This window comes from Rhamphochromis longiceps, linkage group LG10 (genome assembly GCF_057381845.1).
Source record: "Rhamphochromis longiceps isolate RC_006_pf linkage group LG10, R_longiceps_female_GT1.1, whole genome shotgun sequence".
Taxonomy (NCBI): Eukaryota; Metazoa; Chordata; class Actinopteri; order Cichliformes; family Cichlidae; genus Rhamphochromis; species Rhamphochromis longiceps.
In genome coordinates, this window is record NC_140566.1 from 16,482,285 (window position 1) to 16,501,051 (window position 18,767).

The following is an 18,767-nucleotide window of genomic DNA, read 5'->3' on the forward strand; positions in this document are numbered from 1 at the left end:
ATGAATACAGCCAGTGCACGTGTCCAACCATGTACTGCTGTACCTATTGTACTCCAGCCAAGTACAACTCGGCCTTAAGGTTTCATATCATTAGCAGTCAGGACAAGGGACTGAATTCCCAGTCTAATTTACTGCAAGGATGTGTCTGTTACATTAAATGTTACCCCACTGGCATTCTTCTTTGACTGCATCATTCTGCTATTCTATTAGTCTCCTCATATAATACCTTACAGCTGCACTTTTTTTTGTATGGACACTGAATAAGTGGGAGTGAGTGTAATGTAAAGTGGTTGCTTGCAGGAACAAGCCCACACATAATTACTCATTTCTTTAGGTCTCACAAATTTACCTTTTTCTTTTCTTTTTTTTTTGCATTGTCACCACTGCAACAACCTTGTTGCTCATAACTGCAGCAACAAACTGCAGAGAGACAAACTAGTGAAGAAGAAAAAAGATTCATAAGATGAGTATAATTAGGTGTTTAGGAGTCCTAATGACGAATGGAAATGCCCTTGAAGTGCTGACAGAAAATAAAGCAAGATTTGATTTTGGTCTGATTACCTTTTGATTGACAAGTAAGCGGCCTTACAGGGTTTCACAGTCAGAGCCACTCCTCGCTCGTCAATTCCTGTAAAAAAAAGAAGAAGAAAGAAACAGTATAATGACTGCAAAAGTGCTCATTTGGTGGTTGTAAACTTGTCAGCTGGAGACATTCCTCAGAGATTTTGTTCCATATTGACATGATAACAAGCTCATTTTGTCAGCTGCACATCCATGAGGCGAATCTCGCGTGCCAGCACGTCCCAAAGGTGCTCCGTTGGATTGAGATCTGCCGCCGTCGAGGCCATTTGAGTACAGTGAACTCATTGACATGTTTAAAAAAACAGTTTGAGATGATTTGAGCTTTGTGACATGGTGTATTTTCCTGCTGGGCATCAAATCAGAAGATGGGTACATTGTGGTCATAATGGGGTAGGCATGGTCAGCAACAATGCTCTGGTACAGCGGTCCCCAACCCCCGGGCCTCGGAGCGGTACCGGTCCGTGAGTCGTTTGGTACCGGGCCGCGAGAGTTGAGGCTCAGGTGTGAAATGTATGGTTTTCAGGGTTTTTATCGGTTTTCAGCGTTATTTTGTTATCGTTTTTATCGTTAACTCGGTTTTCCTGGGTCTTTTCACGTGTGTTATGAATAAATCTTCTTTTTTTCGGTACCGGTACTAGTTTTATTTTGTTGTATTTATCCGCGACACCTTAAAGGCCGGTCCGTGAAAATAATGTCGGGCATAAACCGGTCCGTGGCGCAAAAAAGGTTGGGGACCGCTGGTCTGGTAGGCTGTGGTGTTTAAATGATAGTACTAAAGGGGTAACAATGTGCCAAGAAAACATTCCTCATATCATTATACCACCAGCAGCCTGAACTATTGATACATGGCAGGATGGATCTATGTTTTCATGTTGTTTGTCTGATCCTACCATCTAAATGTTGCAGTAGACAGCAGACTCATCAGACTGGGCAAGATTTTTCCAATCTTCTATTGTCCACTTTTCTTGAGCTTTGTTTTCCTGTTCTTAGCTGAAAGCTAAGGCACAGGTGTGGTCGTCTTCTGCTGCTGTAGCCCTCTGCTTCAAGCTTTGGCATGCACTCAGAGTTGTTTTTTCTTTTTCTAATCCTTCTTGGTAAACCCAAGACACAAAAGTAGGTCCATTTCCTGACCAGCCCATCTGGCACCAACAGGCATGCTACATTCGGTCACTTGAACCACCTTTACTTCCCCATTCTGGTGCGCAGTTTGAACTTTAGCAGGTCATCTTGACCATGTCTACATGCCTGAATGCACTGAGTTGCTGCCATATGATTGGCTGCAACTTATTAACACTTGTTACTGTAGCCATTCATTGACGAGCAGATGAATGGCTGCGCCTAATGAAGTAGCAGTTCAGTGTATTTACACACAGAGCAGTGACAGATAATATAATGATCATTCACTCTCTTCTAGCTGTGTTTATGGTTATTTAGCTGTCAGTTATGTTTCTCCAGCTAATCTGTTATGTCTTCACTTTAAGCTAAGCGTAAGCTAAGAGTGCATCCACCCTAAATTGTGCTCTCACATATCTGACCAATATGCTCCAGTATGCTCTGTATTAGTCAGATACATTGGACAATGGCATTAATGTCGCTGTTACCATTATCTTAGCTAACTGAGTTCAGTACAATACTGAAACCCTAAGAAAGCTGAGCTTCTAAAGGGAAAGGCGGCGCTAGCTTTTCTGTTCCCCACAAAGCGATCGCTCTGTAAATTTACTTGAACTATCACCAGACTAAATATATTCCCCAAGATGAGTGGGACTCATGCAGTGCATGTAAATGTTAGATTTCTTTTCTAAAGAAGAACTCATTTTGTATCTAACCATCTCATCATCGCCAATATATTCTAAACCTGTCACGTTAACCTGCATATAAGCGTGCATCCTCCTCCACTTCTATTTCCTTAGCCTGGCTTCCAGAAGAGCGGCAAGCCGAATGCTTACAACGTCACTTATGCTTTCAGGCATGCATTTGATCCCTGTGTAAATTGCTTTCCCCTCAGATAAGTTAGCTCACTGACATGTAGATAGGAGGAACTGTAACTCCCACGAGAGTGCTGGTGGAAACATTTTATTAGATCCGGTGGTGCTTTTCACTCTAGAATTCCTCCTATTACTATCTCTCTCTCCATCTGCCTTTTGTGTAGTCTGTTTTGGGCAAACTCGTAGGTGCTCATTTTCTCTGCCTTTCAACCCTTGTTATCGATGCATCCACCTATTTACTGGCATGCTCAGAACACAGAACTCACTAACATGCTTGCTGATTATCTGTTGTTGTACCGCATGAATACTCTTTTGAAAACCTCCTGAGCTACACTGACAGTCATAAATATATATTACCATTTAATAAGCACTACATAACACCGGCGATGTCGAAATGCTGGCAAAATTAATGATAAAAGGTCAGCTTCAAAGTGTGCCATCCAGGTCTGGAGCCTGTATATTCTCCCAGTGTGTTCTTCTAATTAATAATGACCTAAATCAGTAATTACCTTTGAACGCACCGATCCCTCACCTCAGATATTCAAATGCCAGTAAAGTAGGTGGGTGTCACCACCATCTTAGACATCGGCCATGCTTCTGTAGACATTTTGGAGTGAACAAGAAAGCAAGATCAATCACTTCCCAGACATGAAACACATTTTTCTGAAATTTCTTCATGTGCAGTTTCATCAACCCTCAGTCAAGCCTTCTCATTGTCCAAGGTCCGAGGCAAAGATACTCAAGGCTTCAGTACCAGATAGATAGAAATCAATACCTGCCAGTAGCAGCAAATGGAAAGGCAGAACCTCATTTTATTGACCTGACGCCTAAACATACCATGCTGTCTCTCATCCTCTTATGATATTCATAAAAATAGACACGGTTCTTTTTACATAGTTAACTCATTCTCGAGATGCAAGGGTCACAAGTCAAACATTTTAAATGATTTTTTAAGCGAAGCTACAAATGATTCCACATTTTATAATGCTTATTTTCCCCTGTGGGTGTTTACTTGAGAATTTGGAAAATAGTTCCCTCTCTCTCATCTCTCTCATTTCCTGTTTTTTTTTTTTCCTTTTAGCTTTTTGTAATCCTTGGTTCTTAGTTTTCCTTCCACACTTTGTTTCCTTCCCACCAGTTTTCTGCACCACCTGTTCCCCGTTAGCTAATTACACCCTCTAGTAGTACATTACAGATCATCATTGAACTCATTTGTAGCAATGCATTATAGCCATTTATTCATGTTGTGAATCCTTTGCCTTACTCTACTCTTGTTGATCCTTAATTTTTTATTCTGTTTTCCTAGGTTGTTTGGGTATTGTTTTTTGATTTTGCCCTGCTGACTGATCGCCTACAAGTATAACCTGAAGCTAGTGGATAGAGATTTGTACTGGCTTTTGCTCTTTGCATCCTCTCCCTATGTGAAAACAGTGCATGATCTGTGGTATTTTCCAAGCTAATGATCTGACTGAAGGATTTTATGCACAGTGTCCTTCCACTCAGGAATATTGTGTGTAGCATGAGACATCGGAACAATTAACTGAATCTGTGACCATGCATGCTCAACACTTTATTTTGTTTGTTTATGCATTTTGTGATATTTATTATATGCAGTGCAATATACAAAGAAATTGCTTTCTACTGTAGAATTTCCTGAAATGAAATGGAATAATGCTCCCAACAATAGAAATGGTAATTGTTTTCACTTATTACCCCTAAGTGGGAGCTGTTACATTTGTGCAGAAATACTTGTTACTGTAGGCTTATTGTCATGGCAACAAGCATATCATTTTTACTTCTATATCCCTGTTCAGTCATTCGTTTTCTTCCCTGTTTACTGACGACATTGATAGGAGAAATCTCTTGCTTTGATGGTGCCAATATTCGAGTAAATGTAGCTTGCCATCCTGTTACCTTTAATCTCAAAATAACTGTAGCATCGCAAATTGCTTTGGAGCCAAAATATCAGCGGAGCCCACATTTATCATACGTTGACTTCGCTACGATCATGCTGGTTTATCAGAAATGGGGATCAGTTGAGATTAGTGAACCTTTCAAAGCTGTTCTTGTAATTGCCTTCAAGAGCCAACATTACGACATGCTTATTTCAAATCAAGAAATGAAGCATGAAATAATTAGGCCGGTTCTTTCCACTTGGTTTAAAAATCTTGGATTTTATTTTCCTAACGTGCTGGGATTTTTATCCCTGTAGGTGACAATTTTGGTGGACGGGATTCTCACCACCACTGGCTACACCCAGGAGGACAACACCATGCTGGGCTCTGATGATCTCTTCTACATAGGGGGCAGCCTAAACACAGCTGACCTGCCAGGCTCCCCGGTCAGCAACAACTTCATGGGCTGTCTGAAAGATGTGAGTACAGCTTGACCTCAGCTTCAGCAGCAAACTGGAAATACTATCCGACCCTCCTTAGGTAGCGCAACCCTTTAAGCAGAGCATGTTCTGCGTATAGAAAATTACCCCTCGCACTGATATTGATTCTCCTGTTGTAGGGTGTTTGAAGGAGAAACTTTCAGCTGGTAGGTTGTGCTGTGCAGAGCATATGCATTTATAGATTCCTGTGGGAACCCCTTTGAGAATGTAGCACTGATATGCATAAGAAACAGATGCATCTCATGTTCATTCCTGAAACACAGTTTGGAGCTGGTTTTCATCCCCTCTTCTGCATTTTTTAAGTGCTTTAAGTCTGACCTGCACCTGTCACATTGATTATCTTCAGCAAGCGAGTAAAGATCATGTACTTGGTACTAGATGTTTAGGTAAAGCAGCAAATTATGGGTTAATGCCCAATTTCAGCCAGGTCTCACAAATTTTTAATGAACTGAGCCGTCTCATAAAAAAAGCAACTGATGTGCTGTGAGCCTTAAAATAAGAGAAATGCTTTCCCCTTACGCAAAGAGAGTTAGGAGGAGACGTGATTAAACAGGCAGCAGTCTGATATTTAAAAGTCACACAGACGTCAGGGAGGCCGATTTTCTTCGGGGTTAATACCCCAGCTCATACAGCTGAGTTTACTTCTGTCAGAGACACTGACGTCACACAATATAAGACCATTTATTCCGTAATTGCTTATAAACTCTTTCTAGCCGCCTGTCCTGATCCCCATTAAATCCAGCTTCTCTGGATTCAGCAGGGAGAACAATGCACCAAGGACAGAGCAGACACATCACTTAGATATAGGTTACACATAATGCACAAGGCAAATAGAGTGGAAATAACGTGACTAAGCTAATAACAGCAGCGCCAGGTCGGAGCATAACGAGCAGCGGCTTCATTAAGTGTGAGTGCTTGGCAGTCAGAAGGACTGTCTTACTGTCTTGGTACAAGTAGATTAAGGACTGATTATTGTCGGGTATGCTCTTGTTCATCAGTGCTGGCCTGCTTAAACTAACACGAAGATTTCTTCGTACTTCGGTTTCACATTTTCTTTTTGGGATCCGGTTGAAAAAACTGCTTAAATTGTCAACTGCTAATGACAAAGCAGCCAGCTGGTGTAGTGGAGAAATGAAATCTTCAGATAATATTTTGATTAATTGGATTTTGTGAGGCAAAATATGGGAGTTCAAGTTTCAAAGTTCAATCAGATGTTGCATACAGAAAGAAGTTAGCGATATCTGTGATTTTTACAGTTGTAATATGCTGTGATTACTGTGCACTGGTCTAGTTTAAATGTCACAACAGGAACTGGACAGTGATCTGTGGTTCCCCCAAAAAGGATCATTCTTATCCTGATGTTGCCGTTATGAGGTTTGTGGTTTTTAAGCGAGTAGTATCGACTGCCTAGCTGGATTGTTGTGAATTTAGCTACAGTTAATCGAGCCCACCCACTCACAAGATAAATTTAGATGACTTTAGTAATCTGTGGACTTTTCGTTGCCGGTCAGAATTTAAATTGTCCACTTCTTTGTCTGTTTTTACCAAATACCTGCAAAATAATTCCTGTATGCTTTGGGTTTTTGTATGAAGTACTAATTTATTAAGGTATTTATGTATGAATGAGTGTTTTGATCAAGGCAACCCTGTGCTAAACCTTGCATTTACATGTTCCCTGGATTAGTCCTATTTCCTGAGTCAGAGTTTGTTCTTCTGACCTCAGTGCGTTCAAGTCTTGTGGAAACAACATGGATGTTACAATCAATGTGTGCTACTGCCTGTTGAAACAACATGCAACAATACATTTTAAGTAATTTAGGTAATTCTATGTAATACCATGGTCAAAAAATAAATAAACATTTTATATCGAAATGAATATACGGTGTATAAATGGGCAAGTTTGTTAGCCCAGATATTTTGCTTTCACCAGGTTTTTGTGTATGACATCAGTAACTTGGTCATAAACATTCCTTAATGTTCAAAGTCTCCCTTTAAGGGTCGCTACTGCGGATCATCTGCCTCCATCTCACCTTATCCCTAACATCCTCCTCTGTCACAACAACCTCCTTCACTACATCCAGGAATATTCCCTGAGTCTTCCTCTTTCCCTCCTGCTTGGCAGCTCCATATTCCACATCCTTTGTATTCCACATCCAGTATATCCACCATCCCTCCTCTGCATATGTCCAAACCTGAGCTCAGTCTAAGCCATATTATACCAATGGAATATTAGAGACTTTAAGAAAAATAAACACACTAGAAGGCTCTATTTTGATTTAATTATTCTTAATTTTGAGATTAAAGTCAAAATAGTACTTCAGGTTTTTCCAAAAATTTGGACTTTATTCCCAGAATTATTCATTTTACTATAATGACCTTGTAGCATGTATGCATTCCTTGTCTCTATCTCCTCCTTGACAGGTGGGCCGCATGTGGGTCGCACATACAGAGATTATTAACATCTAATGTTTTTGAACAAAATGTATTTTAAATCACAATTCATTTGATTTTCCTGTTATTACGTTCATTTAGTAATCCTCCTGCGAATGCGATGTTAGTGCTCTATTTGGGTTAAATGCGTCACGTTTCTCATATACACAGACGGCACCCTAGATTCAAATTAGAATAGTATGTCAGTTATATATATTATTGTTTATTTTGTCTTCTCACAATGAACAATAATAAGAAACAACAGATCCCACTAAAATTTCCTTAATGCATTCCTAATGCTCTTAATAATAGCAATAAATGTCCATCCCAGTCACTTGAAATGGAAATCTGAGCATCTTCCACTCTCCTGTCTTGGCCCCCGCCCGACCCCCTCACCTCCACCACACCAGCGCTGGGTTTAATTTTCCGAGGGGCATTCATACAAATTTTTCTGAATATTCTAGCTCGACATTTAAACACAATTACTGCCTAAGTACAGTCTCAGAGAGCTGCCAGCAGTTTTTATTTTTAAATCAAGGCTGTTATTCATTTTTAGTCATAACGTCAACACAGTTTGCATATATATATATATATATATATATATATATTTTTTTTTTTTTCCTATAAATTCAACACTAAAACAGACAGATTTATTAATAAAGCCATTTGTAAGCAAACAATAACAAACATATAATCATTTTTTAATAAACCTCATAACATAAATATTTAAACCCACTAAAAGTATTTCCACTGACTGATTTTAAGTGCACCATCTACATCATTACTATGCAGTTTGCATCTACTAAAACGAAAAGGAGATGTTATTTATGGACAGGTTATTGTCCCAGCACCGCTGCCAATGCTGCAACCTCCGCTCTGTGGGCGGTGTGATGGTGTTTAGACCTACTACTTCTGTGTGTAGTCACACAGTCACACTGTAGGCATGCGGGAAGAGTGTGACGCGATAAAGAGTCATGAAGAAGGGTTGACAAACCCCGATAATGAGTGTGAGCGGTGACACAGGCAGAGCTGGTCATAACTGGATCGGCCTGCCAAGAAATCTGAGATGTGTCAGTCCATAAGCGAGCGCTTGAGTTTGGTGATGAAGTAAAAAATCAAAGCTCTGTGGTGATTAGAAGGTATTCACAAATACATCCGGCACATATTGTATTCCTCTTGGTCCGCGTGGGGGGAAAAAAGTGAACAGTGAGGAAAATACTCGTTTTTTTCTGTCTTATTTTACTGAATGTAGACAGCGTAGGCAATGACTAATCTCCCTACATGTTTCAGGATAGTAGATATGAGAGCTGTTGAGGAGAGGCCATCAGGTTCATCAGTGCAGGAGAAACATTCAGATGAATGTCACAACCAGCAGGCAGAGATGAATTTGTTTTTCAAAGTTGCCGCTATGTCGTTTTATTATGCTGCCGTGCGTGTACCTTCCAGATATCACATGCCTAACCATTAGCTACGTGTACTTTAATGCTTCACAGATTGCACCCAATTTGGTTATGGAGAACGTCTTCACACGGCTGTTGGGAGAAGAGAAGGTCCTCATTCTCACAGTTTGTTATGCTGTACTTTTTGAACATAAATGACACAGGGACTTTGCCGGTTGGCACTAGAGGGCTTTATTTCTTGTGTTTTGGGATACTCTGTAATCCATGTCACAAACAACAAGCATCTGAATTGGTGAAATAGGATTCCGCTTCTTGCTTTGTCCTTTGGCTTATATAATAGCCCTGCAGAGGTCACAGTGTCTTTTTGTAGCCATCTGTGCGTTTTCGCTGGTGTTGTTGGTTGTTTACTGAAAACACGCTGTTCCCTCTTTGTGTAAGTGACTGCCTTGATTGACTGTCTTCCCATTTTAAAATTGCTTGTTACACTCATTTCTCGATGGTCAGTTTCGCCATCTGATTTCACTGCTTAATTAGTCACACTGAGGCAGTGTGAAGTGTGATATTGGCTCAAATTGCCTCTCAGCTCTGCTGTTAGTCCTCTGTGCTGTGTCACCTCAGGCAGTGACTGGTTGCAGAGTGATGTGGCAGATAACAGTGGGCTCGGGGTGACTTACAACTGATACAAAATGAGACAAGGACCGCGGTTTCCTACTGTGCATATTGATGAAGCCAGAATGAAAGCAGAAAATACAACAACAAGACAAAGAAGCCTGCGCAGGCATTCTCTCCCAGTATGCTTTATGTTGAAAATAGGCATTGTCTATCTGGAGCCTTGTACAGTATATGCAAGTAAATATATGTACAAAAGGTTGTTTTTGAATTTCACTAAAATATTAAATCACCAGCAAAATATTCCTCAAAGGCAAATGAGTTTCTCATGTACATTTATTCATGCCGGAGTGCAAAATCGGATTTTTTTTTTTAACGACTGTTCTGCAGATCACGAGTGCATGTTTACTAAATTTACCCATTTTAAATAATAAATTTCGCGCTGAGCTTGTAAAGGGTCAAGGCCGCCTCTCTCCCACTCACCATCTCTGCCTTGACTTGATCTCTTTCAGTTTACCTCGGTATAAATACACCAAATTGTTTGCCATCGTGTGGGTGCAGTGTTCCTCCTCCTGTTCCTCCGCTCTGAATTTAAGATGATTATGTCAGACACATTGTGCATTCCTAAATGAGCCAGTTAAATGTCTAAAATATAAGCATTTGCATCTAAATCTAAATGCATTTTCTTTTTTTTCCTTCTTTTTTTTTTGCAATTTCACAAGCGGTTTAACACCTGCTGCCTTCTTGTTGTCTCGTGATAATCTCCTCATAATTTGTTGGTAATTAAAATATTTTTATGATCTACCTGAAATCCTGCAGAATAAATGCACTCAAATGTAAAATCACTAAAGTGCTTTCTGTCTCAGCTCCGGGTTCAGGAATGATTCACCGTGTTGTCGGCTGCTGTGTCCTATTGATTGTCGTGTTTATTGATGACTAATATTCAACCTTTGCACTAAATTCATTCCGCTTTTCCAGCTGTCATCTCACCACGACATCTCTCTCATTTATTAGGTGGTCTACAAGAATAATGAGTTTAGACTCGAGCTGTCACGGCTGGCTGAACAGCGAGACCCCAAGATCAGTATCCATGGTGACCTGATATTCAGCTGCGAGGATGTGGAAGCCCTGGAGCCGGTCACCTTCGACACGCCGTCTGCCTACTTGACATTGCCCAGGTGGAACACAAAGAAAACGGGGTCCATATCTTTCGACTTCCGCACCACAGAGCCCAGCGGCCTTATGCTGTTCAGCCATGGCAGCCTGCAGGGCACGCAGCCTGATAGGAAGCCCCGGGCCGACTTCTTTGCCATCGAGCTGCTCGACGGATTTCTCTTCCTCGTCATGGATATGGGCTCTGGCAGCATCAAGATGAAAGCCAGTAGCAAGAGGCTCAATGATGGCGAGTGGTGCCATGTGGACTTCCAGAGAAAAGGGCGCAATGGTAAGTCAGTGTTGTGTTTTTGTGAAAGCGGGGTACGCCTTCTGTCTGCTTCTGCTGCAGTGTTTCTCTAGTTTTAGCTGTGGAGCAGACTATAAAAGGTTCCAAGCTGTGAAATCGCCATATGTCAGCGTGGATACAGTCACTCTGGCACGCTCCTGTTTTTTATTCACTGCGGTGAAACATGCATGCATATTAGCTTTTAATTACAATTATATTTTTAGTTGCTATAATCTACATGTGACATTTTTAAATTTGTGTTAACCTATTTAACAAGTGGCCAATTACACAGTCGCCCAACTCAAATTAGGAATTGCCTGACTTATTAGTGCGGTACGTATGTGGAAGACGAGATTGCACTTCTTCTATTTTGGCCTCACGTTTCTATAAATAAAATCCATTTCTTCTCAAGGGTCCCAAATTCACAGGTCGTCACTTTTACAGATCAAGTTTTAGTTTTTGCTTTTGCCCAAAAGCAAAATAATCTCCCAAGGACACATAGTGCATTTTTATTACATTCACTTTTTTTTTTAAGACAAGCAGCCTGGTGCCCACTTCCTCAATCTCGCAGTTTGTTCTTGCCTTTCATTCAGCACAACCCACGCACACACCTGTCTTCCTTTTCTGCAACAACAAAAAAAACTGTGTAAGTGCAAGTTGACTCACACTTAATGCCTGGCCCACAGGTTTTATTTCAGTGAACAGCCAGAGCATCCCTTTTTCTGCTAATGAAGGCAGTGAGATCCTTGATCTGGATGGGGACATGTATCTTGGAGGTTTGCCAGAGGATCGTCAAAACCTCATGCTGCCCCCTGAGGTATGGACGGCGTCCCTCGGCCTCGGCTACGTGGGCTGTGTGAGGGACCTGTTCATTGATGGACGGAGCCGTAACCTCCGGAGGCTGGCAGAAATTCAAAGCGCCACAGGTGTCAGCAGCTTCTGCACCAGGGAGACTCACGTCAGGTGTACCAGAGACACATGTGCCAATGGTGGACACTGCAGAGAGGGCTGGAATCGCCATATTTGTGACTGCAACAGTACTGGGTACCTAGGCCCCAGCTGCGAGAAGGGTAAGAGTATCTAAGAAGGATGGCAGTAGATGGGGAAGATAAATGTGTGTTTTTTTTTTCTTTTTAAAGGTGCTGCAAAGCTTTTAGCACACTTGGCTAGTATTTTATTTATTAAGTTAGGTGTGTAGTGGCTTAAAAGTCTCTGTAAATATAGAAACAATGTAGCTATAGACAAATTTCATTATCAAAAGGACTTAGTGCTCAAGCTTCCTAAACAATAAGAATTTCATTTGCAGTTGCATTATGATCATACTGCCTAATGCCATCTCTATTCAAATGAGAGGCATGCTCTCAATCCAGAATAACTCTCCAAATATACAAACCAACCTGGTGACAGTGACAGTATTATGGAAAATGATGCTGTTTTTAATGTGAGCCATTCAACAGCAAATTGCGGTATTTACCTACAGTAGAGCGATTCATTAGTGGATTGTCAGTATCACGAGGTTACCAGTGCTATGAGTATTTCATCAGAAATGCAGTGGTTCTTCAGCAGAGTGATTCGGCCTGAATCACTCTGCATTCACCGTGCAGATAACTTCCTCACAGAGAGGCCAAATTACGCAGCTCCATTGGCAGCTAATAGTATGAGGAATGAAAATCCCCCTTCTATTGCGCTGTGTTGGGAATAAATCCTTCAGAAATTTGATTGCGCCTGCAATCTCGCCACTCTCTCTGTTTGCTCCAGGCTTTTTCTGCCATCTGGTGCGGCAGATGAAAACTGCAATCTAAAAGGATATCATGTCGCACCCAAAATAATCTCAGACCAAATTTAGGTTTCGCTCCATAAATGCCTCTTCGTGTTTTTAATTTCACGCTGCGATTCCCTCTGGATGTCTGCTAACACTTTTTTTCTCTCCCGTTTTTGGTCAAATCCAATTCCTAAATCTGCAGAGGCCACCATGGTGAGCTATGACGGCAGCATGTATCTAAAAGTGGTACTGCCGAGGACGCTGCACACAGAGGCCGAGGACGTGTCTCTGCGCTTTATGTCCCAGAGGGCCTATGGACTGCTGATGGCCACCACCTCCCAGCAGTCTGCAGACACCTTGCGCTTGGAGCTGGATGGAGGCAGAGTGAAACTCACTGTGAACCTGGGTAATGCTGCTGCGGCGAATATGAGCACATACTGTAATCCCTCTTGAACTTTTAGGCCGCGTTACTTAGACAGATACCTCTGTGTATTTGTTCTGTCTGAGGCTCTCTCATCCCCATCTGCATACACAGTATATACAGTGGCCTAAAAAAAAAGAAGAGTAAAGCACACACCCCTGGTTGTTTTGCATGCTCCTATAATTTTTTTCAGAGGCCTGCAGTGGTTCTGTCAATTTTAGAAAGAGCAGCTGGGTCTAAGTGAAAATGAATTAATTAAATAACGAATTATCAGTTTAAATTAAAAAGTAGCATAATGTGATGTCATTAGGGGATATCCTTGTCAGCGTTCTTTTTTGCCAGCTCTGCTTTAAACCAGGAAATTTTAAAGAAACATTCCAAATAACGTCAAAAAAGATGCATATTATAACCTGCTAAATATTTGTTTGTCTTCAGATACAGACAAGACTATATAGAGAGAAAAATAGTATGATATGCAAGTGCCATTGTGTTTACACCCAATACGAGCTAAAGCGTCAATATAACGAGACGTCACAGTTATGTCTAAACTTTGCTTTGAAGTAGACGTTAAAATATGTTTCAAGGTTATGTCTTTATCTAATACCTTATACTGCAGAGGCAGAAAGGAAAGAAAGGGAGAAAATGTATATTTTTGTGCTCTAAAGACAATGCACATAAAATGCAGAACAAAATACAAAAAGCTGTGGAAAAACAAGGGATTAGTGACTTTTTAGGCTACTGTATATGTGTATGTATATTCTGCCTTATCTTTCTCTCTCTCTCTTTCTCTGCCTCTCTCTCTCTCTCTCTTTCACTCACTCACTCTTTCAGTTCATCCCTTGGTCAGGTCCCACCTGACCGTCTCGGCTCTTTCAGCCCTTCAATGGCTTGTCTGCAGTTCAAGGAGAAGGCAGTCAGAGACCTGATCCGTCATTACGCTGAAATATTACCGCTTAAACTGCTCACATTGTAGATGTGTCCATTGTAGTTCCTTCCCCTCACATTTACTGGCCTTTCCAGTTTAGAGCCGCTTCACTGAACAGAGAGTACCAGCGATGGCCGTACAGACACACGCACTCACGCGCACGCACACATGCAGACACACATCCGCAGCAGAAAGTCACTCTGGTCTCTGGCTGTCTGTATCCACTGCTCTGTGATGGTTGACAGCCTGAGAGCACTCTGCAGCCACATAACTTACACCGACATATTGAACCACAGTTGGTTAAATTGGTTTCATTATTCAGAACATGCAAATGATGTGTGGGTGAGCCCATTTTGAGGCCAAAAATGTGAACATTTCAGCTGGATTGAGAAGATAGTCACTGTTGTAGATATGAGAAAATGTTGGCAAAGCATTACATTTGTGCTGTTGTCACTTTTTTCACGGTGTAACTATCATTGAGGCTGCAGGTTGTGCAAATCGCCACTTTTCCTCTGTGTGTAACTCGGAAAATATATTACCGTCAAGCCTGCAGGACAAACAGCAATTTGAGCTGAAGATGGATCGAGAGTTGGGCTTTTTCAGTAGAGGTGCATTAGCCTACCAGATTTAATAAACGACAATAATTTGTGCATAAAAAAGCACAGTCATGAAGAATATACTTATAATGTATTACATCTACGGACTACTAGTTGATTAACCTCTCATATATTAGATTGCACAGGCTCTTCTTCTTTAAGCTGCTCCCTTTAGGGGTCCCCACTGCCTCCGTCTCACCCCATCCTCTGTCACACAACCTTTGTTGTCTTCCTCTTTTTCCTCCCTCCTGCCAGCTCCATATTTAACAACTTTTGTCCAATCCACTGTCCCTCCTCTGCACACGTCCAAACCATCTCAACCTAGCCTCTCTAACTTTTGCTTCTCGACTTGAACTGTCTCCCTCATATACTCATTTCTAATACTGTCCATCCTGGTCACTCCCGATGAAAATAGCATCTTCAGCTCAGCCACCTCCAGCTCGACCTCCTGTCTTTTATTGTCAGTGCCACCGTCTCCAAACCACACACCATAGCAGGTCTCACTATCGTCTTGCAAACCTTCCCTTTCACTCATGCTGCTATATTCTGTCACAAATCACGCCTGATACTGGTCTCCATCCACTCTCTTTTCTTGACCTGACTTGTTTAGTGTTTCTATGAATAGTTGGCCTCAGACACTCATACACCTTGATATCTTTACTCCTTGCTTCTTCACTATTACCCCTCTCTCACTCACTCACATTTATTCTTTCTTCGTTTATTTGTTCTACTGACTTTCATTACTCTTCTCTCCAGAGCATACCTCCACCTCCCCAGGCTCTTTTCCAACTGCACCCTACTCTCACTACAGATCACGGTGTTATCTGTGAACATCGAAGTTACCAAGTTACCATTACAATCAACAAGGGCCTCAGAGGTGATCCCTGATATAATCCTACCCCCACCTTAAAAACCCATCTGTCACATCAGTTGCACACCTCACCACTGTCCTCATACATGTCCTGCACCACCCTCTGAAATTTCTCTCCCGCTCCTGTTTTCCCCTTGCAGTACCACACCTCCACTCTTGGCACCCTAACATATACTTTCTACCGTATCATATCATATGCTCTATCCTGAAAGATGCAGTGCAATTCCTTCTGACCTTCTCTATGCTTCTTCATCAACACTCTCAAAGCAAAGATCGCCTCTGAAGTACTCTTTCTTGGCATGAAGCTTGATCATCACTTCTCCTCTTAACCTAGCTTCAACAACTATTTCCTGATCATATATCTCAGTGGTGTACAGGTTACTTGTCGCTGACTGCAAATTCAGCCTCAGTGACGTCTGTGACTGTTTATTGTTCAGTAGCCACCTGTTCTCTGTGTCTATTCTCAGAGAAAGGTTTTCATGTTTCTCATGTTAAAATCAGCATAATTATCTCCTCGTGAGACACTCAAATCTAATACGAGTTTCATTTTCCAATTTTGTTATCTGACAATTTTCCTCACAGCAGTATGAGTTTGCCGAATTACCCCAAAGCAGATGTAGGTGGAGCGATCAGTCGTGTTATCTGAAACAGATAAATCCTGCCGATTCTTAACCTAAGCAGTCGTAGCAGAGCCGGTATGGATGCTAAAAATAACTTCACTGCACCTCTACTTTTATTGTCCATAAAACTCTCATTGATCCCAACTTTGACCGGGTGTCTTGTATTTCCAGCGGTGCCAGACACATGCTGGGAATTTTTTTTTCCCTTTCACTCACCGTTCCTTTTTTCTTCCTCAGAGAGGAAGGTGGCGGTTTAGACTCTTCAGGCTGTCCCCGGATGGTGGGCTCTGAAAAGCACTGAATTGTCTGCAGAATGTACCTTGAAGGATGTGAAATGATCTCCTCTTGTGCTGTTCTCTCTCTTTTTTTTTCTTTTAATCTCACCATCTCACTCTCTCTCTCACCAGATTGTATCAGGATAGGCTGTAATCTCAGTAAGTGTCTCCTATGATTATGATTTTATTTACTGTACCATGATTTAGGAACATGCTCTGTGCCTCTGCTCCCACATGAAAGAGAATATAATTCATTTATTCTGCCACACAATTGTCTTTGTTTACTGTTGCTGTTATCTTCCTCACAAGCATCAGTATAAAGATAAGAACATGAGTGAGACTTCACTGTGGCACGCAGCTGTACAGTTGAATATAATTGGGATCCTGTTGTCATGAAATCTACCAATTCAAATTAGACACATTTTCAGTGTAATGATGCTGTAATCATATGTAGCTATTTTTGACATACAATAGTCTGCTGTTGGGCTGCCAATGAGTCTGCCATTCATCTGCCTCTGACTAATTTGCTCACATAGCTGATAATTGGGTGCAGTTAAAATATAACCCGTAATTGTCTTTAGTGGGAAAATCAGTGTCTCAATTTCATTTTAGGGAAAAAAAACAACTGCTTTATTAGGAGCAATCAGACTGCAGTGACAGAGCTGAGATAAACTTAAAGGTTAGAATGAAATCAGATCAATAGCAGAGCTTCAGAAAATCAATGACTTGTTTTGGCTAAAATGTGTAAAAATAGATACAGATTGGTGCAGACAATTCGCAGCTCTGGACACCTTTTTATTAGAGTAACTGTCACGAAACATGTTCCATGTTTAAATATCTTTTCAATACCCCATCTCCTTTTACTCTGATTACCAATGCCTCATTAACAGATTAACAGATTGCTCTTTTCATCAATAAACGTTTTGATTGCACATCGTTGACTGTTTGCCATAAAGTACAGGGCAATAAATGAAATAAATGTTGAAAATGAACTGAAAACATAAGCTAAAAAATGGCAATAAAGATGAGAATCTATCCAAAAAGAAGAAAAAAAACATTTTCATGAAGCTACAGGGTCTTTTAATAATTCAGCTGACCCAAAGGAAAATGAATACTGAAAGTAAGATTTTCCCCTGGATTAACGGAATAGATTTGCTGGTTTTTTCTGCTCTTGTGAAGTGGAGTGGGAGTTCAGGCCGCACCGCAGTGATGCTGGAATTTATGATGCAGATTGTTGCTCTCGCCCGATAGACAGGCAATTTAAGTTTGGGTTCAGACTACAGCGGTGTGAGAAAAAGATAAACGCTATTGCCGGTGGAGAGGTGAGCGGCTCTCTGATTTAGATCATCGTATACAGAGGAGGCTTATGAATGCTTATAAAAGTTATCACTATAATTGAGTGCGGACTGAAAGCTTGTTCCCACCCCTCATGTATGAATAATTCTTTGATACTTCAGAATAAAAACCTCTCGGTGTTCGTGTTAGAAAACGATTCGCAGAAAAGCCGCCCTATTGCCAATTATTATGCATTTAAAATCACGAGAGGTAGATACTCTGATAAAGACAACTCTTTGTGTACTCTCAAATATATTTGACAGTGAATCCCAGGTAAGTAAAGAATCGATAACCCGCAGTCAGTTAGGTGCAGGTTTTAACAGCTTTTACAATACAGTTGTACACAGATTTACTGCACATGTATGAAATTATTGAACTGCTCGTTATATTGAATCAATTATATTGTTTTTCTCTGTGCGAGGTGAGTAAAATGTGTGCATTAATGTGTGTTTGTGTGTCTGGTTTTATGTGTGTGGATGGTTGAATGGAAACTAGGTGCCTGTGTGCTATCTCACCTGCATAAAAGCGGTTTATAATCCACTTTAAATGATTTGTTGCACTCAGTGGAAAATATACAGATGAAACCTTATGCAAAGAAAGCTTAGCAGAGAAAAATGCATTGAGCATTGCCTGCCTATCTATTATCTTCATCAGATATCTGCCCTGGAAATTCTCCTTCTCTACCAGCAGATGGCATTATAACATTGTGCATTGTCCACTTTATTTGTGTCTTCTGTATTCATTAAACTGCTTGTATCCTGCATCAGTTGCCTCTAAAATAGCTTAACTGGGCACATGTGGCAATGAATGGCTTCCTAATGGTTATTCAATATTACAAGATGTACACAGAGTTTTAAACTGCAGAACTACCTGCTTAAATTATTAAGACACTAATCACCAAAAACAGCGCTACCGTACAGTTTGGGTTATGTACTTTTTTAAATACATTTGTTTTCCCCGCTTTGATGGACTACCTTCTAACTTGACTGCAGGCAAATTATTTCTCAGGCAAATCGGAATTGCCTGAGAAATCGGAATTTCTCAGGCAAGGTGTCTTTCAAATGTAGCTTACTTCCAAAGGAATCTGGGAGGAAAGCCCATCTGCAACAGCTGCTTGGAA

At 41.0% G+C, this 18,767-nt stretch overlaps 1 protein-coding gene across 1 annotated transcript in view; it reads left to right on the plus strand.

The window, feature by feature from the left end:
- The window catches only part of nrxn2a (neurexin 2a), a 129,969-nt gene that overhangs the window by 39,465 nt on the left and 71,737 nt on the right, over positions 1-18,767 (plus strand). Inside the window, exons 7-11 of the mRNA XM_085420524.1 lie at positions 4,780-4,941; positions 10,416-10,845; positions 11,529-11,912; positions 12,807-13,010; positions 16,445-16,471. Of these exons, the coding sequence (XP_085276650.1) occupies positions 4,780-4,941; positions 10,416-10,845; positions 11,529-11,912; positions 12,807-13,010; positions 16,445-16,471 (1,207 nt within the window). The remainder of the gene's footprint in view (positions 1-4,779; positions 4,942-10,415; positions 10,846-11,528; positions 11,913-12,806; positions 13,011-16,444; positions 16,472-18,767) is intronic.